The 27,672-nt window shown below is 41.6% G+C and overlaps 1 protein-coding gene across 5 annotated transcripts in view; it reads right to left on the reverse strand.

The window, feature by feature from the left end:
* LOC149212441 (putative receptor-like protein kinase At2g21480) overlaps positions 1-27,672 on the reverse strand; it is a 448,846-nt gene that overhangs the window by 275,661 nt on the left and 145,513 nt on the right. For all 5 annotated transcript variants that reach the window (XM_089391848.1, XM_089391847.1, XM_089391849.1 and 2 more), the window contains exon 4: positions 20,038-20,181. In XM_089391848.1, coding sequence (XP_089247974.1) covers positions 20,038-20,181 — 144 coding nt within the window. The remainder of the gene's footprint in view (positions 1-20,037; positions 20,182-27,672) is intronic.

Below are 27,672 nucleotides of genomic sequence, written 5' to 3' on the forward strand. Positions count from 1 at the left end.
CTCATTAAATTTATCACAAGGCACACAAGGGTAAACTACTTCTATGGCACTTACTCCAAGTTGCAGTTGCTTAAACTTGCAAAAACAAGATTTGCAAGTTATTACCTCACCTTTAGGCGGCTAGTGAAGGTGAGACAAGCTTTAACTAATATGGTGACCACTAAATCATGGGAGGAAATTAACACTGATAGAGATGGTGCTAATGTAGCCAAGGACACTATTCTTGACATGTACTTTTGGTCACAGGTTAAATATGTTTTGCAATTCACCAAACCAATTTATTACATGATCAAGTTTGGAGATTCAGATCGACCAATAATTGGGGAGGTGTATGAGCAAATGGATAGCATGTTGGGGCAGATTAAAGACATTGTTGAGCCTAGAGATATCACCTTGTACAATTATATTCGTGCAGAGGTGGAAAACCAATGGGAAATGTTAAATGTTCCATTGCATGCATTAGTATATGTTTTGACACCTAAATATTATCATCCATCATGGTTTTCAATGCCAGCACCTGGGGGGAGCAGTAGAAAACCACACCTAGATCAAGAGGTTCACAAAAAATATATGATTGCATAGAGTAAATTAGTCCCTAATGAGGAGGAGGCTGCCATGGTACGGAAACAGTTGAGCAACTATACGCTTAGCACTGGTTGATTTGGGAGCATGCATGCAATTAGAGATCGAGAGACTTTTTCTTCTCTTGAGTGGTGGAACACGCATGGACGTGCTACTCCACTTCTACAGGCTTTGGCATTGCGGGTGCTATCATAGGTGGTAAACACTTCTTTTGTTGAGAGGTGTTGGAGCTCTTATTCTTTCATCCACAATGTTAAAAGGAATGGGTTGAGTTTAGACTAGGCAGAGAGCTTGATTTATGTTCATTACAACTTGCGATTGTTGTCTCATTACTGTGATGATGCAAAGACTAATAAAGACCTTAAGGTTTGGGACAGGAATCCAAAGGAGCCCAATTTGGAGGATGGAATGTTGGGATTAGAGAAATTAGAGGACTCTCTTATCTACGTATATCCATTGTGGTAAGAATTTTTCCAATAAAGCATTTCTCTAATTCATGTTTTTAATTTTTTTTTGTTAACTAGTGGTTTTTTTTGGTATGAATTTTTTGAGCGATTCCAGGATGATGATGATCGAGTTGAGATGCCACCCCCATCTAGTCCCTTGGTTCCCAGGTTCCATGGTTCAACACCAACAACAGAGGCTTCATCTTCATCAGTTTCAATACCACTCCCACAACTTCCACAAGCACCTTCTTCATTGCCACCACGTGCAGGCCCACCGCCACGTTCTCTTCATGGTGGAAGGAGGAGAGATCAGTGGATATATTCACAATTTACTACTTTTGTCATAGATTAATCATTAGACTTGTAGGCTTGTTGTGAAATTGAATTTTTTTTGTCTTGGCAGTGACCAAGTGACCTATTTTGTAAACATTATTATTTGAATTTTGGACATGACAGATGTTGACAATTGCTCACTTGCTAGATAATGTGCTCTATGTTTTATGTTTTATAATATGCTTAAAAATTTGATGCAAGTTTGTAATCGCTAGAATATAGATGGTTGACGCTCAAATAATTAATCATTGATGTACAATGGAATCATGGATGCCATATCTATCTTGATTTATGTAAAAATAAGCATGTTTTCATGTCTTCTACAACTAATTTGGTATTTTGGATGTTTGTTTTGACTATAAATGCAAAAAAAATATAATATACATATATATATATATAGTAGACGCTTCCGAGACGCTTCGCTTCCTAGATTTTTGGAAAATGATGCTTCCACATCCCCGCTTCGTGCAACATTGTTTCAACTTATTTTGTTGAGATGACCATTGCTAGACTTAGAGATTAGGACAGGTTGGACAGTGCTTCCAACTATGTCATATGGAAGGCAAGGATGTCCTTCCTTCTTGATGAGTATGGCCTGAAGCTATTCATAGATGCAGTGGAAGCTATCTCCACAGATGTAGATCAACTGAAGGAGTATAGAAAGGAGATTGTGAGGGAATAGAGGTTGATTCTTGATGGAGTTCGAGATCACATTGTATCACACATAGCGAGCCAGGAAACGGCCAAGGATATGTGGGATACACTTTCCACGCTATACCAAGCCACTTCTGAGCAGCGAAAGACATACTTGGAGGATAAGTCGAGATGCACCAGGATGCAGAAAGGGGAACGCATAAACCCCTACCTCACCAGGATTCAGGATATCTGGGATTAGTTGTCAAATGTTGGAGCAGCACCTCAAGCCACAAAGCTTGTATGATTGGCACTCAATAGTGTCTCCGAGGAGTGGCAGGCATTCATCCAAAGCATATTGGTCAGAGAAACCTTGCCAAGTGGGACAGGATGTGTGTCGATTTGCAGTAGGAGGAGTTGAGGCGACACTTAGTGAAGAATTCCATCAGTGGCAGCAGTAGCGGGTCGAAGAAGGTGACAGAGGAGGAGAATGTGGCCCTCGCATCGAAGGGTCCCAGTCAGGGACAAGGGGAGCAACGAAAGAAGAAGAAGGACCTGTCAAAGGTCAAGTGCTTCAAATGTGGTGAGCTTGGTCACTAATAAACCTAGTGTCCACTCAGGAAGAAGGACAAGGAGGAGAAGCAGGACCAGGCAGTAGTTCATGCCGAGATTGATAGGTTGTCCTCCAAGACGGAGGAAGACTTCGCCATGTTTGCAGACATACCTCCAGGAGTCAAGTGAGGAGATTTGTTGCTATAGCCCTAGAGTGCTATAGATGGGAAGGATTCTTGGGGAAGTCCACCTCTTGAATCAGAGCCTTGGTATGGGAGCCCACAGTATTTTAGTAGCAGGATGGATCAATGGCAGTAGATGCAGTCAGATGCCAAACTGACAGATGCAAAGTCTAGTTGCATGTCAGATGTTGGAGAGCGTAGTGCAAAGCTGGTAGCAGTGTAGTTGGCATAGTGCAGAGTTAGTAGTAGTGCATATGCCTCAGTGATAGTGTAGATACTAGAAGTTGTCAAAGACTCGGGTGATAGATGTGTCATATTGATCACAGTTGATTCAGTATTTTGGATGCTTTTCAGTTGCAGATGTTACAATTGCAGCAACAGTGGATGAGAGGGAGTTGTAGTGCAAATGCAGTGTTGGCAGCAGTTCAGGAGAGTCAGCAGCATCAAAGATGCATAACATATCAGAGTTGTGCAGTGGTTGGTGGGCAGTAGTAGCCAGACATCAGCAGCGTGACATGAAATGATGCAGAGACAGGATGTTGTTACAGGGGGCAGTAACACTAGAACACATTCCTCACTAATAGGGAGTGTTAGTTTTTGTAGCATAGGATGTGTTCTAGTCATGAAATTTTGTGGAGAGGCTAGAATACATGAGATATCCAAAACCCAAAAAGCGTTTCTGGAAATTCCACCTAGAGACGACTTAATTAGATTATTAGTCGATTTTTTTTAAATATTTACCAAGTCTAAACTTAGGGAATATGACTAATTAATGAGTATTAATTAAGTCATGGTGAGCATGTTCTAGAAAAGCACATGGATCAATTTTTTGTTAATCCTAGCCATCGATTAAGATTTAATCATGGTTACTAAAGTATCAACAGAGAGTTATAAGAAGAAAGTCGATGGGGCTTGGAAAATACACTTGCAGGGTTCGATTTCGCTGAGAAATTGATTTCCAGAGTAGCAGTTGTGTGTTGCCAAAAGTGACTCAATGAGCTCAAAGAAATGAGAGAGGGGAAGACATAGTGAGGTCGGAGGAAGCTTTTCCAGATCCGGTGAGTACATTACAAAGAGGCAGTGATTGCCACAGAGAAGTAGTGCAAAGGTAGTGCAAACCCCTCTTGGGCAGATTTTCGTTTTGCTAGGGAGAAGTCAAGATTCTGAGCTAGAAGCTGGATCGAGGTTTCACAGGCAAAGAGTATCAGTTTCCCAGACAGCAACTGACAAGTCAATAAGAGGAGACGTAGTTCCGAGCTTGTGGGACGCAGTAGCTATGTAGGTTGACGTGGGTGATTGCACAGAGGGAGCAAGGAGCAGCTCAATTCGAGTTAAGGTCAATGTGGGATCTCCTGTGGAGTGAGAAATTTTTCTCACTAGTTATTATTGCCAGTTATTTCTCTATTTGGATTGCTAGATTAAGCATCCATAGATCGTACTCTGATTTTTCACTACTGCATAATATTAAAACCCTCAGTTGCTGCACTTGTTTTCCCGAGTTGGGTTTTTCTAGGGACTTAGTCCAAAAAATAATGTATTTTGTGTGTGTGCATCTATTTCTTCCAACATTTTTATTTCCCCCGCAGTATTTTTTAATCAGGCCATTGGTTGCTTCTCAATGACTTCCACCTCACAACCTACTCTAAAGAAAATTTCTTAAAATAGTTAAGGGAAAGGTTCTATCTAGATTAGGCATATGATCTAAAATTAACCAAGATCCTTACATCACACTTAGGTCTTAGGATTTGCATCTCATATAGGTTAGTCAATCATATAAGCAACAATTGTCCATTTGGTTACTTGGTCATAATTTATAATAAGCAAGAACTTTTGACTCCACAAGGCATTGTTCTCAATTATAAATCTAATCGAATCCTTAATCTTGCTAAATTTTCTCCAAGTAGCTAGGCCACTCAACTGTGTCTCCCAGGCAAGTTGGTTCCCAAATTGCTTTCCATCATCTCATTTCCATAGGGACTACCCCCCATAGCCTTCTGTTGGGAGACAACTAGAATGGAGTGGGCATGGATCAGAGTGATAGCCCCTGCCTTGAGTTGTTGTCACGGTTCCTGTACAATTCGAGCGACAACATACCTTATGTTAGAAAATCAAAAAGACGAAAAGATTCTCTTATATTTATAATTATTTGTGATATTCTTGTAGTCTTATTAACTTCTCTTTATGTTCTTTTATCTTATTTTCATCAAGCAATCATCAAATCAAAACATGAAGATCAACGACACTAGATATAGGCACTCAGCTAAGGCTAAAACCCCTTTATAGGGGTAAACCTAGTGAAACTCTTCCACTAGTAAATCAAATTGAGATAGACCAAGACCTTAGACCAAAAGACCTTCCTCCTCCACAAAGTCAACCCTCAAACTATCCTTCAAATATCGACTGCAACGATACTGCATCAAAGACAAAATTTTGGCCCTACTGCTTTAGAATTTCGGCCCAGCTTCAAGTCTGCAACTTGGGCCCTCCAGCAACTTGAGCTTCTTCGCACGTGTGAGACAAAGAGAGAGAAAATCAGCTTCTTCTTGCTAGACAAGTGTCTCCTTCTCCTTCGCTAGGATTTTTTCTTCTTCTTGAGAATTTCGCTCTTCTTTACTGCTTCCAGCCATTGCAGATCAAACTTCGTGGTTGGTGCTTCAAATGAGGTTGAATAACTGCCAATATATAGTGAATCTGCGAGGTCGAATTCCCTTGATGAGGCTGACTTGTCCAGGTTCAAGCTGACTTGGTGGAGGAGGCCTAAATGACCTAATTTACATAAAAATCAATTTCTTTCTTGATAGACAAAACCCGAGAACGGTCTTTTACATGATGACATTGACAAGGACTCTTGACATAGACCCTAGAAGACTACAATGGAGGCTTTGACCTAAAAATAAAATAATAAAGCATGAAACTCATGCTTAATAAACAATTTTCTCTCATAATAAAATCTATTTTTCTTTTTTTTTGAAAAAAACGTTACATCATCACTCAAATATAATTATGAAGACCAACACTAGTTACATTCTTCAACGGTGTCCCTTGTGTTGTCTTGGTTTATTTCAGTTGTTGGTTTGTATATTTGTGAAGGCTGCAATTGTGTTTATTTCGATGTTTATATGATTAAATAACTTGTTGATGTAAAGAACAAGTAGGGGATAATAAACTAGATATTGTAGTGGGGGTTTCTAATGTGTTAGATTCAGAAATTTTCACATGGTATCAGAGGTATTGCAAATCAAGGAGAACTGAAGACACCAGCCAGGAGAAATCTGAAAATTTGTAGCAGAAGCAACTGTCGCAAGAGACAGCGTTGTTCCAGAGCTGAAGTGGCGAGAGAAGAGGTGACGCAGTGCTTAGAGGATGACGCAAAGGCTCACGCAAAGTCTGCGTCAGCATTTCGAACCAAGGGAAGGGCCAGCGCAAAGGCAAAGTGAGGCAGAAGAGGCTCATGCAGAGCCACATCATCTTTCTCAACCAGGTAGGATTGACGCAGTTGGCAAGAGGAGCAGATTCCAGCCTTCATCGAGATTGCACAAAGCCTGGAGGGCTCAGATTCTTTAGCTGTTGGGGCTTAGGGAGCTGTGCAGATTGTGATTTGAGGCGCTGGTGGGACGTTGTTTCTGTCGGTGCAGAACAGTGTCTAAGGAGACGAAACCAAGGTAGAGGGAATCACTACCTCAATGAATTTCTAGCCAAGGAATCCAGATATGAGTTACAGTTGAAAAGGAGGATTGGAGAGGAGCAGTTCGACAGTTGACCAGAGGATTTCTAGGAGGGAAATCAAGACTCAAAGGGAGTCTAGAAGAGGATTTCCAGAAGGGAAGTCGAGACTCAAAGGGAGTCCAGAAGAGGAGCAGAGATGGCAGTGAACACACTGAGGGATCTGGACAGATTGGACAGGGCTTCCAATTTTGTCATCTGGAAGACCAGGATCCTGGCAATCCTAGATAAACATGGCATCAAGGACTATGCCTTGAAAGTAGTGGCAATCCCAGTTGACTGAGTTGAGAATGAGAAGTATGAGGAGGCCCAAGCAAGGGCGAAGTGGATGATACTAGACGAGGTCAAAGATCATGTCATACAGCATATTGTTGAGAAGAACACAAGAAAAGAGATGTGGGACACCCTGACCTCCTTATACCAAGGATCTTTCGTGCAGAGGAAGACGTTACTGGAGAACCAGCTGAGGGCATATTAGATGAAGAAGGGAGAGCAGTTAAATCCATTCGTTCTTAGGTTGCAATAGATTCACGACCAACTGACTTTCGTGGGGTCTACACCAGATCCAGAGTTCATGGTCAGGACTACCCTGAATGCAGTCTCCGAAGAGTGGCAGACGTTTGTATAAGGCATTTTGGGCAGGGTAACTCTCCCTGATTGGGAAGAGATGTGGGTAGCTCTTCGACAAGAAGTGTTGATTTGGGGTAGCATCGGATGGGCTCTAGTCATGAAATTTGGTGGAGAGGTTGGGGCACATGAGATATCCAATAACCAGAAAAGGTTTGGGCAGATTCTAAACAGATCAGGAGATATTAAAATAATTAATATTTTTAATGGAGTCCCTAAGTCTAAACTTAGGGAAAATAAAATATTAATGTGTATTAATATGAATCTGTGTTAGAGTGGTCCAAACGACATGGATCAAGCCAGAACTAGTCTTAGCCGTTGATTAGGGATTTAATCTCGGCCGTTGAGATGTCAACAGGAAAAGTATAAGATGAGGCTTGAGGGTCACTTGGAGAGTACACCAGTTGATCAGTCATTCTATTCTCTAGAGCGGGGTTTGCTAAGAGAGATAGAATCAGTGATTGAGAGAGCAGCTGAGGGGAATTGAGTACAGAGAAACAGAGAAGGCAGATATTATGCCGGGAGAGCAGTGCAGCAGCTAATGAGGGTGACGCAGGGCCACGCAGTGGCAGCCAAGTGCTGCGCAGAGCACCAGAGAGGCCAGCGCAGCTGACACAGAGGCACCTAGAGCTGACGTAGGGCCTCCTGGAGCTGATGCAAGGCCAACATGATACAGAAAGGGGTTGATGCAGTCCAAATTGGGCAGGCGCTGGGGTTGCAGGAGCAGTATTGTGTTGAAGAGCTGTCGGAAGGATTTTTCGGGGTTTCAGCCAGGAGATTTCTCTCAAACTGTGAGGTATAGCTGCTAAGGAAATTCTCTGTTGGGTAGGCCAGTTTCGGCACCCAGATTGTACTCTGATATTGCTTAATAAGAAAACCCTCAGATAGTTGCACCGGTTTTCCCACATTGGGTATTTCTAAGGACATTGGTCCAAAAATAATGGTGTCATGTGGTGTGTTTGTTCTTGTTTCTTTTAGTTGTTGATCTGTAATATGTTGAGCATGCACTGGTGTTTATTTTTAGGATTTACTTTGTAAATAACTTGTTAAAGAAAAAAATAACAAGTAGGTAGAAAAAAATTAGGAAAAGTGTGTGAAGGGTTTCTAAACTAAGTAAATTTGGAAACTTCAACAGGAAGAGCTCAGGAGATTGATAAAGGCGGAGAGTAGCGGGAAAGGAGTTTGAATCAAGAAAGAGGAGGAGGAGGAGGAGGATGAAGCTCTCGCATCTGCGGGACAACAGGGGCTACAAAAGAGGAAGAACAAGGATATCTCCAAGGTCAAGTGCTTCCATTGTGGGGAGCTGGGACATTATGAATCCCAGTGTCCCAGGAAGAAAGGCAAGGGAGAGGCTTCTGATTCAAAGGCAGCTCCATCAAAGGCGGAGCAGGATGTCGAGAATGATGAAAATGTTGCCATGAGTGCTCATGTGCCTCTAGAGAAGTAGTGGGGAGACATTGAGCTATAGTCGGGAAGACTACAGAAGATGTGGGGTAGGATCCTTGAGGTACCCAAACTCTTGGATCATATTCGGCTATGGGAGCCCTTAAGGACAGTAGTATGATGATAGGTGTCGAGTGGAGCAAGGTGCAATGGAGCAACAAGGCAGTGCTAGAGTGCAGAAGTCTGTAGCAGCGCAGTGGAGGTTGTAGCAGTGCGAGAGACACAAAGGTATTTGCAGTAGCGCAATGGCAGCAAAGGGAGCACAGGATAGCAGTAAAGGTATCTTCAGCATCACGAGGCTTCCATACTAACAAGGATGTCAAAGTATGGGTAAGATCAGTTACTTACTTCTCAGTAACTGAGTTGCAGTGCAGGATTAGCAATGGCAGTACTATGGGCAACATGGACAACATGTTGAGAGGGAGCTGCAGTACAGATGTAGCAGTGGCAAATGCAGTGTCATGGGTAGCAGTACAAGAAGTAGTAGTGTAGTGGATGTGAGGCAGCAGGCCAAGCATCAACACAGGTACCTGTTGAAATTTTTAAGTCTATCCGTTAGAAATTTAATCTGTATTCTTCTGGTTTATTTCTTCTACTTGTTAATTTCGAACAAGTTATTTAAAACATATAAATAACAAAATAAACACAATACAATCTCAACATCTACAGATCAACAGCTGAAAGAAAACAAACACACAAGTGACACCATTATTTTTGGACAACTTGTCCTCGGAAAAACCCAATGCGGGAAAACCGGTGCAGCAATTCTGAGGGTTTATTATTATGCAGTATATCTGTGAGTACAACTAGGTGCCAAACTGGATCACCCGACAGAGAAAAACAACCGGCAATAATACCTCTCTATTCGGAAATAGGTATTCAGAAAACCTGTCCCACGAATCCCAATCCAGCAACTCTGAAGCACTGCTTCAGCCTTTTGCTACTCTGCGTCAGCCATTTGAGGCACTGTGCAGCCTTTGGGACCCTCTGTGTCACTCTTGCTGCCCTCTGCGTGGATGACACAGGCCCTCTCGACTATGTGATGTCTCCGTTGGGCTCTACGTGCCCTGCTCTGGCTTCTGTGTCTGCCTCTCTGCCTCTACGTTGGTCTCTCGATACCATCATTGCCTCTTTGTCTAGTACTCACTGCCCCTCGCTGTTGATCACTGATTCGACTTTACATAACAAACCCCGCTCTAGTAAATCGAATGACTGATCACTTTGGTGTATTCTCCAACTGACCCTCAAGTCTCCTCTTATACTTTTCCTATTGGTCCTTCAACGGTCGAGATCAAATCTCTAATCAATGGCTAAGATTAGATTTTGCTTATTCCATGAATTTTGGAACTTTCTAACCCAGTTTTATATTAATACCCATTAATATTTTATTTTTCTTAAGTTTAGACTTAGGAACTCCATTAAAAATATTAAGTATTTTAATATCTCCCAAACCGGGTACAATCTGTCCAAACCATTTCTGGATCTTATAGATCTCATGTGCTTTAGCCTCTACACCAATTTTCATGGCTAGAGCACATCCGATTCTACCCCAAATCAACACTCCCTCTTAGCGAGGGTTGTTTTCTAGTAATACTCCTCACTGAGCATCACTCTGATTATCTGGTACCGGTACTTGTGCTAATGCTAGGCCTCCTCGCCTAACATCCTATGCACTGTTGCATCTTGTATTGCTGCCCATGGCTCTGCCACTGCCACCGCTGCATCCGTACGGTAGCTCCCTCTGCATCCGTGCTACTGTTGGTCCTTTCTCCCAACACTGCATTTGCACTGCAACCCCCTCTCATCATGCTGCATCGTGCTACTGCATACTGCTACAACATTGCAACTCAGTTACTGAGAAGTAAGTAAACAGATCCACCCAACTTATGACATCCTCGTTAGACTAGAAACACTCCTAATGCTGAAGCTCTCTCTGTCACTAACAAGTGCTCCCTCTACTAACCTTTGTGTTGTTGCAACAACTCCCTGCATCTCGCACCATTACAATCCTCTTTGTGACATCTTGCACTGTTGCAACACTCTCTGTACCTCTCACACTATTGCAGCCTGCTAGCCTCGCACTGCCTGGGGACTCCTTCACTATGGCACTCTCCGCCGCTTCATCCGCATCCATTTCTACCGACATCTGCCAGTCCTACTACTCTCTCTTCGGGGCTTCCGTAGCAAGGTCTAATCCAAGAAGTTGGGTACTTCAAGGATCCTGCCCCTCATCGCCTATAGTCCTTCTTACTTCAGCGCTATGTCTGCCCACCTCTTCTCTAGAGGTACATGAGCACTCATGGCACAATCGTCATCCTCCTCGACCTCCTTCTCTGCCTTCGCTGGCGCTGCCTTAGAGTCAGACGCCTCTCCCTTGCTCTTCTTCTTCGGACACTGGTTCGCATAATGACCCAGTTCCCCACAGTTGAAGCATTTGACCTTGGAGAGGTCTTTTTCTTCCTCTTCTCCTGCTTCCCGCAAATGCCAGAGCTGCATCCTCTTCCTCTTCCTTCTTGATCCGAACTGCTTTGTTACTACTTCCCGTCTTGCTCAACCTTCTGATCTCTTGGCAAAGAGTCACCCACAATTCTTCCCAATCTGGAAGATCCGCCCTACCCAATATGCTCTGGACAAATGTCTCCCACTCCTCGGAGACTGTGTTAAGTGTGGTTCTCACCAACATCTCCTCATCCAGTATGGCCCCTATGGAAGTCAGTTGGTCCCGAATCTCCTTCAACCGAACGAAGAAGTGGTCTATCTGCTCCCCCTTCTGCATCTGGTATCACCGCAGCTGATTCTAAAGTAACATCTTCCTCTGCACAGAAGTATGCTAGTACAACTTCTTCAAGGCGTCCCACATTTCATTTGGCGTCTCCTTCTCGGCAATATGTTGGACCACATGATCCTTGACCCAATCAAGGATGATGCATTTCGCCTTGGCCATTGCCTCCTCATACTTCTCATTATTAGTCGGGTCAACTGGGATCGCCACTGTTCTGAAGGCGAAGGGCTTAATGCGATGTCTATCTAGAATGAACAGGATCCTGGCCTTCTAGACCATAATGTTGGACGCCCCGTCCAGCCTGTCCTGATCCCTCAACCCATTCATGGCCATCTCTCTGCTCTGTTTTTCGACTCCTCCGAGTCTCTCTACTTCCTTCTGGAAGTTCTCTCTTCAACTCCTGTTGAGTCTCTCTACTTCCCGCCCAGAAGTTTTCTGCTAGACTCCCTCTGAGTCTCTATTTCCCTTCTGGAAATCCTCCTGCCAATCGTCAAGTTGCACCTCTCCGATCTTTTGTGCACCTGCAACACTGATTCGGATTCTTTGGCTAGAAATATGCCTCTGTAACAACTCCCTCTACCTTGGTATTGTCCTGTTAGGTATTGTTCGACCCACAGTACCCCACTAGCTTCGCTCCATCAAACTACCCACAGCCTCCTATGCCCTAGCAACTGAAGGACTGAGCCTCTAGGCTCTGCACAATCCCGGCACTGGCAAAAATGCTCCCTCAGCCAACTGCGTCAACCCTCCTGGTCTCTGTGTGGCTCTGCGTGAGCCTCTTTATGCCCTCCTCAACCTCTGCGCTAGCCTCTCTCTAGCTCGGACTAATGACACAGTCCCTCTGCGTCAACCCTTCTTCTATCGCTTTCTGCAAGGATCAGCGTCTGTCACTCGGGACAGCTGATTCTGCTGCAAATGCTCTGCTTAGCTGCTGCCTTCAGCTCTCCTGTGATCTGCAACCACGCTCTAATACCATGTTGAAATTTCTAAGTCTATCTGTTAGAAATTTAATCTATATTCTTCTGGTTTATTTCTTCTACTTCTTAATTTCGAACAAGTTGTTTAAAACATATAAATAGCAAAATAAACACAATACAGTCTCAACATCTACAGATCAACAGTTGAAAGAAGACAAACACACAAGTGGCATCGTTATTTTTGGACAACTCATCCTCGGAAAAACCCAATGCGGGAAAACCGATGCAGCTATTCTGAGGGTTTATTATTATGCAGTATATCCTTGAGTACAACTGGGTGCCAAACTGGCTCACCTGACAGAGAAAAACAACCGACAGTAATACCTCTCTATTTGGAAACAGGTATTCAGAAAACCTGTCCCACGAATCCCTCTTCAGCAACTTTGAAGCACTTCATCAGCCTTCCACTGCTTTGCGTCAGCCTCAGAACCCTCTGCGTTAGCCCTCTGAGGCACTAAACAGCCTTTGGGACTCTCTCCATCACTCCTGCTGCCCTCTGCGTGGATGACGCAGGCCCTCTAGCCTTTGCATGGCCTGCTCTGGCTTCTGTGTCTACCTCTCTGCCTCTGCGCTAGTCTCTCGGCACTATCTCTGCCTCTCTGTCCAGTACTCATTACCCCTCACTGTTGATCACTGATTCGACTTTACTTAGCAACCCTGCTCTAGTAAATCGAATGACTAATCACTCTGGTGTGTTCTCCAACTGATCCTCGAGCCTCCTCTTAGACTTTTCCTATTTGTCCTTCAACGACCAAGATTACATCTCTAATCAATAGCTAAGATTAGATTTGGTTTGATCCATGTCTTTTGGAACCTTCTAACCCAGTTTTATATTAATACCCATTAATATTTTATTTTTCCTAAGTTTAGACTTAGGAACTCCATTAAAAATATTAATTATTTTAATATCTCCTAAACCAGGTAGAATTTGCGCGAACCATTTATGGGTCTTGGAGATCTCATGTGCTTTAGCCTCTCCACCAATTTTCATGGCTAGAGCACATACGATGCTACCCCAATCAACAAATAAAACCTTCATTTGCTGCACCGGTTTTCCCGCATTGGGTTTTTCCGAGGACAATTGTCCAAAAACAACTGCGTTGATGTGATTGGTTCTTGTGCATGTATTTTGTCTATGTAATTATGTGATAACTGCAGTAGAATTTATTTTAATATTTTCTTAAGTGATTTTGTAAATAACTTATTATGAAGAATAAGTAGGTGAAATAAATCAGTTGCTGCAGTAGAATTTCAGTTTAGAATTTTTCACATGGTATCAGAGTAGAGATCTAGCAACAGGAGAGAAGGATCAACTATGGGTTGGGAGCATGATGTAGAGACATCAACTCAAAGGGACTCACACAGATTTCCAGAAGAATGCACAAGGGATATGGATCACGATTATTTTGTGTTAGCTTCTAGATTGGAAGAAGTCGTCGCTTGCCTAGCAAGCTCTTCCTCCTCTGAGCTTTGGTATATAGACACTGGAGATTCTTGGCATATAACAGGAATTCGAGATTCAGACTATTAGGAAGAAAGAATGAATTTTCAGATCACCATGGGAAAGAAGGCAAAGTGTACCCCAGTAGGAAGAGGTACTATAGTCTTTCAAACCAGCACAGGAGAGCAACTTCGAGCAACCAATGTGCTGCATGTGCCAGGATTGGGGATGAACTTACTCTCTGTTTCTCAACTTCAAAACAAGGGCTATTACATTTTCTTCATTAAAGAGAAAGTATATGTCAAACACCCGAGTTGGAAAAGGAAGACCCAGATTGGAATCAGAAGTAACAAGTTGTACAGATTACAGCTAGAATCACCAATGGCATTGATAGGCAGCAATGTAGACAGATTTGAATGAACTATGGCAGAGCAGGATGGGACACTTACACCATGGGGCTCTGAGAATTCTCAGGAAAACAGTATCAGGGGTTCCAGAACTAAGTATCGAACGAGATGATGTATGCAGAGGGTGTGCTTTGGGCAAGAATGCCAAAGCAACATTTTCCAGAAGTAACAATAGAGCTAAGAGTGTGCTAGGATTGATACATTCAGACATCTGCGGACCGATGTCCACAAAAGCTCTTCGTGGTGCCGAATACTTCGTCACCTTCATCCATGATCATTCTAGGAAGACTTGGATCAACTTTCTGAAAACCAAGGATGAGATTTTTGGTCGATTTAAAGAGTTCAAGTCTCTAGTTGGCAAATCTGATAGGAAAGAAGATAAAAGTGTTGCGCTCAGACAATGGTGGAGAGTGTTGACAAGGACTTCACCGATTTTTCCGCTAAGGAAGGCATCAAAAGAGAGTGGACAACTCCCTACAACCCGGAGCAGAATGGGGTAGCAGAAAGGAAAAACAGGACTAGTGTGGAAGCAACTAGGGCAATGTTGTATGATCAGGATATGCCAAAATTCCTATTGGCAGAAGCATGCAGCATGACAATTTACGTCCAAAACAGGACTCCACACAGGGAATTGGACAAAATCACTTCGGAAAGGGTCTTCACTAGGAAGACACTTGAACTAATTCAGTTCAACATATTTGGGAGTTTAGTGTATTGCCATATACTTGAAGAAAAGAGAAAAAAATTAGATCAAACTACTGAGAAAGGATATCTTGTGGGATATAGCGAGAATGGTAAGGCATATAGAGTCTTATCTTCCAGGGAGTAGGAAGGTAGTAGTTCGGCGGGATGTAAAGTTCAGGGAGGACAGAGCTTTTAGGAAACCCTGAGAAATGCCTTCCGAGGAGCAATCAAAAGATGATCCATTAGTCCAACCACTTCGACCAACAGATTCTCTTGAAGTCAAAGCTTCAGAACAAGAGGAATCTCAAGAACAGGAAGAATTCACAGATGTGCCCACTACCAGTGGAAGAATGAGTCGGGAACTTCGACAGATTCTAAGGGATGCAAAGGACTTCATTGGTGCACCCAAGAATACTAAAAGGGAGCGAAGACAGCCAGATAGATATCAGGCCCTAGTAGCTCAGGTAAGGGAACCTTCAAGTTTTCGGGAGGCCGTTCAGCATCAAGTATGAGTAGATGCCATGGTGGAGGGATACAGTTCGATAATGGTCAATGATCTTTGGGAAGTGATACCTAGACCTCAGGACAGGTCAGTGGTAGGTTCGAGATGGATCTACAAGGTCAAATATACTGCAAACGATAGTGTGGAGAAATACAAAGCCAGATTCGTGCCTAAGGGGTATGCTCAGAAGGAAGGGATAGACTACGAAGAAACCTTCGCCCCAGTAGCCATGTATACTTCTATTAGGATCGTGATATCTCGTGCAGCACAAATGGGGTGGGAGATTCATTAGATGGATGTCAAGACGGCATTCTTGAACGGGGTAATAGAAGAGGAAGTATACATCAAACAGTCAGCAGGTTTTGAGACTCATGAGAAGAAATCTCATGTATGCATATTAAAGAAAGCCCTGTATGGGCTTAAACAGGCACTTAGAGCATGGTATAGTCGAATTGATGGCTACTAGCAGAAGTTAGGGTTTGTCAAGAGTGACACAGACCCTAATCTCTACTATCTTGTCGTAGAGAATGAGCCTCTAATCCTAGTGCAATATGTGGATGATCTCTTCCTGACAGGATCATCCAGGCTCAGTAAGGACTGCAAGAAGAACCTAGCCACAAAATTCGACATGAAGGATTTGAGACAGATGCATTATTTTCTAGGGTTGGAAGTTTGGCAGCAGAAGGGTGAGATCTTCCTTGGACAAGGGAGATATGCTACAGAGATCTTGAAGAGATTTAGGATGCAGGACTATAGACCTATGGTTACTCCAATGATCACCAACTAGAAGAAGATTGATGCATTAGAAGATAAAGACGTTGATCCCACCTTGTACAGGTAGCTTGTAGGGTCCTTGATGTATCTGGTCAATACCAGGCCAGACATTTGTTATGCTGTCAACACTCTCAGTGAGTTCATGGTGGAACTCAAGAGGGTACACTAGGCAATAGCCAAACATGTTCTTAGGTATATACAAGGAATAGTCGATCATGGACTATTGTACACCCGAGGCAACGACATCAGGCTAAGTGGATTCACTGACGCAAATTGGGCTGGAAGTTCAGTAGATCGGAAAAGTACAACTGGCTATTGTTTCAAGATCGGATCATGAATAACCTCCTGGTGTAGTAGGAAACAAAAATCCGTGGCTCTAAGCTCAGCTGAAGTAGAATATATGGAAACTAGCACAACTTTGTGCGAAGCCATATGGATTAGGAATTTGCTTGTGAATCTATTCAGGAGAAGAATGAAGGCCACCATAATTTTGTGTGATAATAAAATATGCATCAAACTCTCTGAGAATCCAGTATTTCATGATCGGTTGAAGCACATTGATATCAGGTTTCACTTTGTTAGAGACTGTGTCCAACGAGGAGCAGTACAATTGAGGTACACTCCTACAGGAGAACAAGTGGCAGACATCCTCACCAAGGCCCTAGGAAGAACTAAGTTTGTTTATTTCAGGGAAAAGATGAGGATGGTGAAGAATCCACTCAGTAGTAGAAATGGAAGTGTCGGGAGTTGCAGTGCAGCAGTTAGCAGTGGCAGTGCTATGGGCAGCATGATGCAGCATGTTAAGAGGGAGCTGCAGTGCATATGTACCAGTTGCAGTGGTAGTGTCATGGGCAGCAGTACAAGAAGCAGTAGTGCAAGGGATGTGAAGCAGTACGCCAAGCATCAGCACAGGTACTGATGTGGAAGATCAGTGTGATGTTTCTATGGTGAAGCATTGCTAGAGCATATTCCTCACTAAGAGGGAGTGTTGATTTTTGGTAGCATCGAATGTGCTCTAGCTTTGAAATTTGAAAGAGAGGCTAAGGAACATGAGATATCCAAGACCCAAAAATCGTTTTGAGAAATTCCACCCGAATGATGAGTTATTAAATAATTAATATTTTTAATGGCTTCCTAAGTCTAAACTTAGGAAAATAAAAATATTAATGGGTATTAATAAAGATAATGATGAGAAGCTTCTAAGAGACGAGGATCAAGTCTATTTTAATCTTAGTTGTTGATTAGAGACTTAATCTCGACCATTGATTCATCAACAGGAAACGTATAAGAGAAGATTGATGATCATTTGGAGACACACAAATAGATACTCAGTATCTCAGGGAAAATCATTTCTCAAGAGAAGGAGATTGATTTTAGAGGGAGAGTTGCAGGGTGGAGGAAGAGGAGGGCATCAGCAGCAGTCAGAGACTGAGGAGGAGGTGACGCAGGGGCAGTGAGAAACAACGCAAAGAGAGACGCATCCAGAGGAGAGACGCTGATGCAGAGGGACGCAGAGCCACTCAAAGCCACACTGAGCCACACAAAGTCACGCAAAGGGATGTAGAACCACTCAGAGCCAAGCTGAGCCACACAAAGTGAGGCAGAGGTGAAGCGGGATTGGGAGAAGGATCTCCAAAGTGTCAGTGAATTTCAAAGGGAAAGTCTTAGGTGTTTTCTTTTAGTTTCTCTGTAAGACCATTCCTTGTAAAAGCCACTGTTGCTGAAGATTAATAATGTTGAAATTTCTAAGTCTATCCGTTAGAAATTTTATCTGTATTCTTCTAGTTTATTTCTCCTACTTGTTAATTACCAACAAGTTATTTAAACATATAAACATCAAAATAAACACAATACAGTCTCAACCATCTACCGATCAACAACTAAAATAAATAACAAACACACAAGTAACACTGTTATTTTTGGACAACTCGTTCCCAGAACAACCCAATGCAGGAAAACCTGGGCATCGATTCTGAGGGTTATATTATTATGCAGTATATCCTTGAGTGCAAATGGGTGTCAAACTGGCTCACCCAACAGAGAAAAATAATTGGCAGTAATACCTCTCTATTCGGAAGCAGATATTCAAAAAATCTACCCCACAAAACCCTCTCCAGTAACACTGAAGCACTGTGTCAGCCCTCCATGCCTCTGTGTCAGCCCTCCATGCCCTTGCGTTAGCCTCAAAACCCTCTGTGTCACCCCTTTGAGGCATTGCGCAGCCTCTGGGACCCTCTGCGTCACTCCTGCTGCCCTCTGCGTTGATGACGCAGGCCCTCTAGCCTCTGCGCTATCTCTGTTGGGCTCTGCGTGGCCTGCTCTGGCTTCTGTGTCTGCCTCTCTACCTCGGTGCTGGTCTCTCGACACTCCCTCGCTGCTTCTCACTGATTCGATTTTATTTAGCAACCCCGCTCTAGTAAATCGAATGACTGATCACTCTGGTGTGTTCTCCAACTAACCCTCAAGCCTCCTCTTATACTTTTCCTGTTGGTCCTTCAACGGCCGAGATTACATCTCTAATCAACGGCTAAGATTAGATTTTGGCTTGATCCATGCTTTTTGGAACCTTCTAACCCAATTTTATATTAATACCCATTAATATTTTATTTTTCCTAAGTTTAGACTTAGGAACTCCATTAAAAATATTAATTATTTTAATATCTCCTAAACCGCATAGAATCTGCCCAAACCATTTCTGGGTCTTGGAGATCTCATGTGCTTTAACCTCTCCACCAATTTTCATGGCTAGAGCACATCCGATGCTACACCAAATCAGCAAAAAAAACCCTCATTTACTGCATCGGTTTTCCCGCATTGGGATTTTCCGAGGACAATTGTCCAAAAACAATTGTGTTGATGTGATTGGTTCTTGTGCACGTATTTTCTCTGTGTAATTATGTGATAACTGCAATAGAATTTATTTTAATATTTGTTGATGTGACTTCGTAAATAACTTATTGTCAAGAATAAGTAGGTGAAATAAATCAGTTGTTGCAGTGGAATTTCAGTTTAGAAGTTTTCACATGCCATTGATTGAGACATGAATGTTGTAAAAAAATAAAGAAAAAATACACAAATTTGTAATAAAAATTCAAAAAAATAGAAGCAAATGCACTTACCTGTTGCTTGAATCACCTCCAAAATGCTCCCAAACCCTTTGCTAGTTGCTTCCACACACCCACAACAACAGAGACAGAGAATAGTGAGGGAGAAATGACCCAAAAACAGCCTTTATGGGCCACGCAACACGCAATTCAAGGGGACATGTTTCCCAAAATTGGGGCACGTTGGGCATGTTCCTCGGACATGCCCAGAGACGTGTGGGACACACGTGGGACATGCTCGGACACGTTCAGAGGACATGTGTCCTACCAAATCGTGTCTGATTCATCCGATTTGGGACACGTCAAGGAGTTTCAACAAATCTGATTTCTTAGTCTACAACATTCTACGACATTGCTTTTAACCTTTGATTAAGTGAAACACAAAATATGCATAGGTAAATAGTTGAAGAAATTGTGCTAGAAATTACCATAGAGATAAAAATAGAGCCTTGATATTATCATATTATCAATCTACGAAATGAAGGTCCTAGTTCCCATCTAGACATGTGGGGTCACAAGAACAACATTCCATAAGAAAGAAGTAACATAAACGGACACAAACAATGATCCTTGTCAATCGACCAAACCCTTGCAGTCTTCTAGCTATACTATAAAAGCATAAGAATGTTAAAAACAGACAGCTACATAAGTATTCTTCATGCTCCATTCCCAAACAGTATCATAAAAAATGAGTACTTAAAACAGAATTCATATCTCCTACCAAGCATAAACATTAATGACCATTAAAACACTAGTGAAATAATTTTTTGCCATTTCAAACTCATCAACTGAATATACTCCATCTAGTAAATGATTTTACAACATACAAACTCATAATGACTTACAGAGTACGAAGATTTGTCAAATTTGCTATGTCAATTGGAATATTGCCTTCTACACGATTATTGCTTAGATCTAAAGATTCCAAAAAGGAAAGTTGCCCTATTTCTGCAGGTAGTGTTCCATGAAGGCCCTTCGTAGAAAGACTTCTGCAAAACAATTCAGTGGATGAATCATGAGACTACAACATTGGTAGTTCAAACCCACTTCAAACATATTATGTTCACAAAAACAATGCAACGTGTAACAGTATATGTAGAACTATGTTGCTATTGAATTTTGAAATTAGAATGGACTCCTAATCTTGAGAATTCCTGTAATAAGATAGGATATTTAATTAATGTTTGCAGGTGACAAAAAGAATAAGTCAAAGGGACTAGACAATACAATTAACACAAACATTACGTGGAAATGCCAAGGCTGCTACTGAAGTAAAAATATAAAAGAGATACAATTGAAAATTAATAAAATAAAAGATATAATACAATATTATATAGATCTCTAGCAAGCAACAATGTGACTTGAAGTTCACAATATTTTCTATTGTCAATAAATTTGTAATATAAGACGACTATAGAAAAATCCAAGTAACATGTGTGACAATCCATAAATTTACTTTATAATAAAGGCTTACTTTAAATTGGAAAAAATAAGTGTTTTGGCATTGTTCCTGATTAATCTTATCATATAATAATATTGTGGTTTTTTTTCCTCAGGAGAATATATCAATATCTCGAACCAAATTTGCTCATTAAGACATGTCATGTAAAGTAAAAGAAATTAGAAAGTCAAAAGCTTACAAGGATGTGGAATATTTTGTTACAAACTAAGTCAAAGAAGTTAGAATGATCACTAAACGGGAAAAGTTTTATGCAGATAAGAACTAGACTACAATAATAAAGGAGTGACACATGGACATTGACAAGTAGAAAGAAACTATAATCCACTCATGGGTCAATAAAGAGACCCAAAGCAATTATTTAAAGAGGTATATCCTTCTCTTCAAGTAATTTTGTTCCTTTATTGAAGGTATTCTCTTTTCTAAATAGCAGCTTCACTATTTTTTTCCGTAGATGAATTATATTCAAGCCATGCTTCAACAAAGGCTGTGCTCTAGTAGAGAAGAAGGACCTTGCTAATATGTTCATATTTTAATTTGTGCCAATAAAATGTATTATTTTCTAGCAAAACCCACTGACAATTCTAGTGATATTTTCTTCATCCCTTGTTTGTAGCATTATTGACCTCAAACCATTTTAAATATGTTCATAATCAATCCTTAAAATATAAGTTCAAGGGCAAGTTTTATTCCCTAGATGTATCTAAAGGGTGTACTTGTAATGAACATAAATGTTAGTTAGGTGGGTTAGAGTAGCATTTATTAATAAAGGAGGGTCAATCTTAGGTCGTGTTACTCTCTATTACCACTTATTTTGCATGAGTATTGTATTAGTGAATTTCTTCACTGCCCTTGTGATTTCCATCACAAATGGATTTGGATGGCTGGGGCATCACTTTGGTTTTATGGATTGTTGATGACATGGGCGATGACATGCTAGAGATTCTAATGATGTATGATTGATCATATGATATTCTAGTCTCTACTCCTTACTATAAGTTGTAAATGAGAATGTACAAATCCCCTGGTGGACTATCCTATCATTTTAGCGGTAAGTGGGCATTGCATTGGCTTCATCATGACATTTGCAATTTTCGCAATTCTCAAGGAATCTTCACAACTGTTGAGGCATTAGTCACAATTCCCTGGGCACTTAATGGCCCTACTTCATGCACCAGGACTATCCATTCCATGCCACATCAGATCTCACACATTTGTAGGCACGTGTAACACATTTTGATGAGGTTTTCCTCCTCATCAAATAGTTGGTGGGGCTCTTGATGACTTGGCATAGGGGTTCGTGGGATATTTTGACCAACTCTTACTTGGATCCACTTGTGCCTTATTGGTCCACACATTCCATTTTAGGGATTATTGTATACACAACTTGAGGCATATTGTTGGATTAAATAGGGTAATCGCTTCTCTTCATAGAGTTGGTTGAGTGTTATTCACACTCCACATGTTGAGGCTTTGTATCATGGATCCACATGCTTGATTTCTGGATGATACCCACTCTGGAGGTTACTTTGCACATTGTATCATGCTAGTTGGTGGGACATCTCACCTTGGAAAAAATCTAGGAGCTGCCAAACCCTAGATTTAGGGTTGCATTGCATATTTTGAGGGCAACTAACTCCATGAGTAGTTATCTTGTAACAGTTTCCAAAATTCCCCTAGATCAATGCCATTGGACGTAGAATGGCCATGGGATTCCCAGACTATTTTCATAACAAAAAATCAAGAAAAAATTGGCACAATTGTGGTGCTTTTAAAATATGCAGTCGAAAATTGTTCACTACAATTTTGAGCACTCATTAGAGGAACACCACACATCTTTTGCTTGAGCATTTTTCTTATTTGGGAAGTTCATTATTGATATGTGCCCATGGTGAAGAGCACCCTAGCTCTTGAGGCCACATGGCCCATGTTTTTAATCATCTATTGGGGTTCATACACCCTAAGAATGCTACATGTCCACCTTCAAGGAGATCTAGGACGTTTTTATTGCCTAGCTTGAGAAGTTGATTGTGGACTGTTAGATTTTGGTAGCAGCGAACAGGTGTTCTAGTCTCTATGAAAGAGGCTAAGGAACACGAGATCTCCAAGACCCAGAAAAGGTTTCGTAAGAAAAGACTTGGAGACACCTCAATTAAATTAATTAGCCAATAATTAAATATTTCCTAAGTCTAACTTAGAAAAATTGGCTAATTAAAATGAATTAATTGAGGGAGATCGATTTTGCTCTAGAGACTTTCAGAAAAGTTAATTGATGGAGTCAAGATGATCTTAGACATTGGTTGAGATATGATTGTGGGCATTGAGACTACAACGAGAGATTATAAAAGCAAGTCGAAGGGTTTGGAGAAAAGACATCGAATCAATTGTGAGTTGAGCAGTTCGACTATCAATTTCAGGTATTTACCAAGGGTGCAGTTGAAGCTAGGGAAGCATTAGAGGCAGGGGTTTCAATGGTGAGAATTTCTCAACAAGTTTTCCAGTGATCCAAAGTCGGGGCAAGCGGCCAAATTTTCCAGCAGAGGAGGTCAATTCAGCTAGTTCGAGTAGTCAGTTTTCCCAGTGTGAGTTGCAGGAGAAACATTTCATTTCCAATTGTCGAAACATGTGTCGGAAGGAAGAGCGAATTTTTCCTGGAGGCAAAGCGAAGCAGGTTGATTTACAGGGAAGGGTTCCCGAGGCTGTGCGAATTTATCAAAGGTTGCATTGTGCATTTATGGCAGAAGTGTGAGTGTCCAGAAGGAGTGCAAGTAGCCTAGAGAAGGCCAAATCGAGTTGCTGGAGGGAAAAGAGTTTTCCTAGATATTTTCAGTGAGATAAAATTGCCAGAGGTTTGCTAGTGAAAGGAAACTAGTTGTAATTCTCTATTTGCTGAAGATAATAATAAAACCTTCATTTGTTGCCGAAGATAATAATAAAATTGACACAGTTATTTTTGGACAATTGTCCCTGGAAAAACCAACCTTGGGAAAACCTTTGCAACAGATGAGGGTTTTATTATTAATTTTCAGCAGCAATTCTGAGTACAATAATTTAGATGCCCATCTGGAAATCTAATATGAAGAAAACACTAGCAAAAATATTGTGAGACTTTTCTCTCACCCCACAGTTATTTTTTGCCTCCGGAATAGCTTCCCCAGCCTCTGCGTTGAGATGTCTGCGTAGTGTCTACGCTAGCCCTTTAAAGATTTTGGCCTTCCTTCCTTCGACTCTTTTGGGAATTAAAAACTTCCTCCTTAAATGTTGTTGCTCTCCTCTTCCACCTGCTACTCACCCTCTGGCTCTATCTTCTTTGTTGAGCTGTTGCTATTGAGAAAATCAAACTACCTAGGCAACTGAGTATCTGCACTCGATGCTCTCCATCACCACATCGACTTTCTTTTATAATTTATTGTTGGAACACCAACGACCAAGATTAAAACTTAATCAATGGCTAGAAAAATGTATGGGTCGATCCATGTGAGTTTCTAGATGATTCTCACCTTATCTCAATTAATACTAATTAATTAACCATATTTCCTAAGTTTAAACTTAGGAAATATTTAAAAATCGGCTAATAATCTAATTGAGACACTTCTAGGTGGAATTTCGAGAAACGATTTATGGGTTTTAGAGATCTCATGTACTATAGCCTCTCGACAAATTTTCGTGGCTAAAACACATCCAATGCTACAAAAACTAACACTCCCTCTTAGCGAGGAATGTGTTCTAGCGTTGTTGCTTCCTGAAGCAACACTCTGTCTCTACATCATCTCCTGTTACGTTGTTGATGTTTGGCTGTTGCCGTCCACCAACAGCTGCACAACTCTGATATACGTTGCATTTGTGCTGCTAATGACCCTGCCAACACTGCAACTCCCTCTCATCTGTTGTTGTTGCAACTGCAACATCTGCAACATCCAAAATAGCATGTCCCTGCTACTGAAATGGGTTCTCTATCATACCCATTTGTTCTCTGAAATAGATGAAATTAGCTATCCCTAGAGCTTTCGTGAGTATATCTGCAACCTTCTCTTCTATGGGAAAATATTGTAGTTGGACTGCTCCTCGTTGTACACAATCTCTAATTTAGTGACACCAAATATCAATGTGCTTCGACCTGTCATGAAACATAGGATTCTCAGAGAGCTTTATGAAGCTTTGATTATCACAATAGACATTGTTCACCTCCATCCTTTGCATGAACAAGCTTACTAGCAACTTCGGAAGCCATATAGCTTCGCAAGTAGTTGTATTGGCATCCATGTACTCTGCTTCTACAAAGCTCAGTACTACTGACTTCTACTTCCTGCTACACCAAGAAACCATACCTAATCCAACACTGAAGCAATACTTGGAGGTACTTTTCCTGTCCACTAAACTTCCTGCCCAATCTACATCTGTGTACCCACAAAGTCTGACATCACCTTCTCAAGTATATTTCAACCCATACTCAACTGTGCCATGAATTTACGTCAGAATATGCCTCGTTGTTGCCCAATGTACCCTTTTCGACTCCACCATAAACTGACTAAGGGTATTGACTGCGAAACAAATATCTGTCCTAGTGTTGACTAGATACATGAGACACCCAATGAGTTGTCTATACAAGGTGGGGTCGACATCCTTGTCATTTAATGCATCTATCTTCTTCTAGTTGGTAATCATGGGTGTAGACATGGGTCTGCAATCCTGCATTCTAAACCTCTTCATAATATTTGTAGCGTATCTTCCTTGCCCAAAGAAGATCTCCCCATCCTTTTGCCACATCTCCAATCCTAGGAAATAGTGCAAGAACCCCAAATCCTTCATGTCAAATTTTGCTTCCAGGTTCCTCTTGCAATCCTCTATGAGCCTTGATTATCCTATCAAGAATAGATCATCCACATAGAAAACTAGAATGAGGGGCTCATTCTCTACCATCAAATAGTAAAGGTTAAAGGTTGGGATTTGCGTCACTCTTGACGAACCCCATCTACTGCAAGTAGGTGTCAATTCTACCATACCATGCCCTCGGAGCCTGCTTGAGCCCGTATAGAGCCTTCTTTAATTTGCACACATGCATGAGCCTCTTCTAAGTCTCAAAGCCCTTTGGTTGTTCTAAACTTCTATGTACACTTCCCCCTTTATCACTTTGTTCAAGAAGGTTGCCTTGATGTCTATTTGGTGAATCTGCCATCCCATTTGAGTTGCTAGAGATATGACTGGCCGGATGTGTATCTAGCAACTAGGGCAAAGGTTTCCTCATAATCTATTCCTTCCTTTTGTGCATACCCCTTTGCTACAAACCTAGCCTTGTACTTTTCCACATTGTCGTCTGCTGCATATTTGATCTTATAGATCCACCTCGAACCTACAACTGATCTGTCTTTTGGCCTGGGTACTACCTCCCAAACATCATTCATCACAATAGAGCTATACTCTTCTACCATGGCATCTATCCACACTTGATGCAGTGTGGCCTCCTCAAAGTCGAATGATCTCCTCTCTCCTCTACGTAGCACTAGGCTGTCCTATGTACTCCCTATTGGAGTCAGTATATTTGCTACACCTTGCTGCTTCTCAGCAAATGAGAATTTGAATTCCCTGGCTAGGAATTCTCTAAGGAAGAAATCCCCTCAACAGTGTCTCCCTTCTTCCTTCTGACGATTTTCTGCCCCAGCAACTGCTACAGAAAACTACTTCTTCACTGAAGTCACTACACTACTCCCTCCGACACTAGGAAACTTTGATCTAGAATTCTTAACTCTTTGTCGACTCACTCAAAGAGAGATTTTCCATGAAAATCTTGCCCTCCTAGCTTGGATTGCGCAATCCATCTAGGGATTCAATTTGTTGCTTACGCAACACTTCGTCCCTCCTTCTCTTTAGCGTTGGGCTCTTCTGGCTCTGCTCTCTTGCTTTAACTACAAGTCTGATACCACGTGAAAATTCGATTATCCGAATCACCACTGTAGCAACTAATTAAGTTCCTCCTATTTTTTAATTACAGAACAAATTATTTACTGTTTCCTACTGTAAACACCGAAACTAATACACTGCAGTCTTCACCAATTAAATTATAAGTGGAAACAAGAAACTGAGCAAGAAAGAAATACACAACACATTACACCATTATTTTTGCATAAATGTCCCCGGAAAAACCCAATGCAGGAAAACAGATACAGCGACTGAGGGTTTTATTATTATGCAGTAGTTTCTGAATACAATCTCTGGATGCCTTGTTGGCTATTCAATACAAAGAATATCACTGACAGAAGAATAGTGAGAAGTACCTCACACTATCACAGGCGATCCCGACTAATCCAGCGACAGAATGGCTTGCCCCTTGCTGCCTCTGCGCAGTCACTGCGTCAACCCAGTGTCACAGCGTCTAGGGACAGCGTCACACCCTTTGTTAATCGATTTGCCTCCCAGGAACTTTGATTTCCACCTCCTAGTCTCACACCCCAGCTTACGACTTCAAAAATCGATTCCTCCAACAAAAATACAAACATCCTCAAGGCTCTGCGCTAACTCTGCGTCAGCCTACTCTGGCCAGCTTAGTCTCAGTGCTGCCTCTCCTGGATCTCTCTCTGCCTCCTCTACTAAGTATTCTCGGATAAAGAGAAATCTCCAACTGGAACTATCGTTGCCCCTCACTACAAAATATCACTTTGAATTACCCTTCTGGGCAACTGCTGTGCTTCAGAAATTCGATCTTCTAATCTCCACTCAATGTGTTCTCCAAGTGCCCATCGATGTCCTTCTTATAATCCTCCAATTGATTCTAATCAATGGCTCAGATCATTTGGACTCGATCTTCGTCTTCTTCAAGAAGTTTCACCCACAATTAAATTAATACCCTTTAATTATTTTAATTTCCTAAGTTTAGACTTCGGCACCCATTAAAAATAATTAATTATTTTAATAAAATTGTCTTCGGGTGGAATTTCCCAAAACCATTTCTGGGTATTAGAGAATGCATATGTCTTAGTCTCCCTACAAATTTTGAGAATAAGAGCACATCTAATGCTACCAGAAA

The sequence above is a fragment of the Pinus tabuliformis genome, chromosome 1_1, assembly GCF_031772625.1.
Source record: "Pinus tabuliformis cultivar Carrire ecotype Pingquan chromosome 1_1, CPIR1, whole genome shotgun sequence".
Classification (NCBI taxonomy): domain Eukaryota; kingdom Viridiplantae; phylum Streptophyta; class Pinopsida; order Pinales; family Pinaceae; genus Pinus; species Pinus tabuliformis.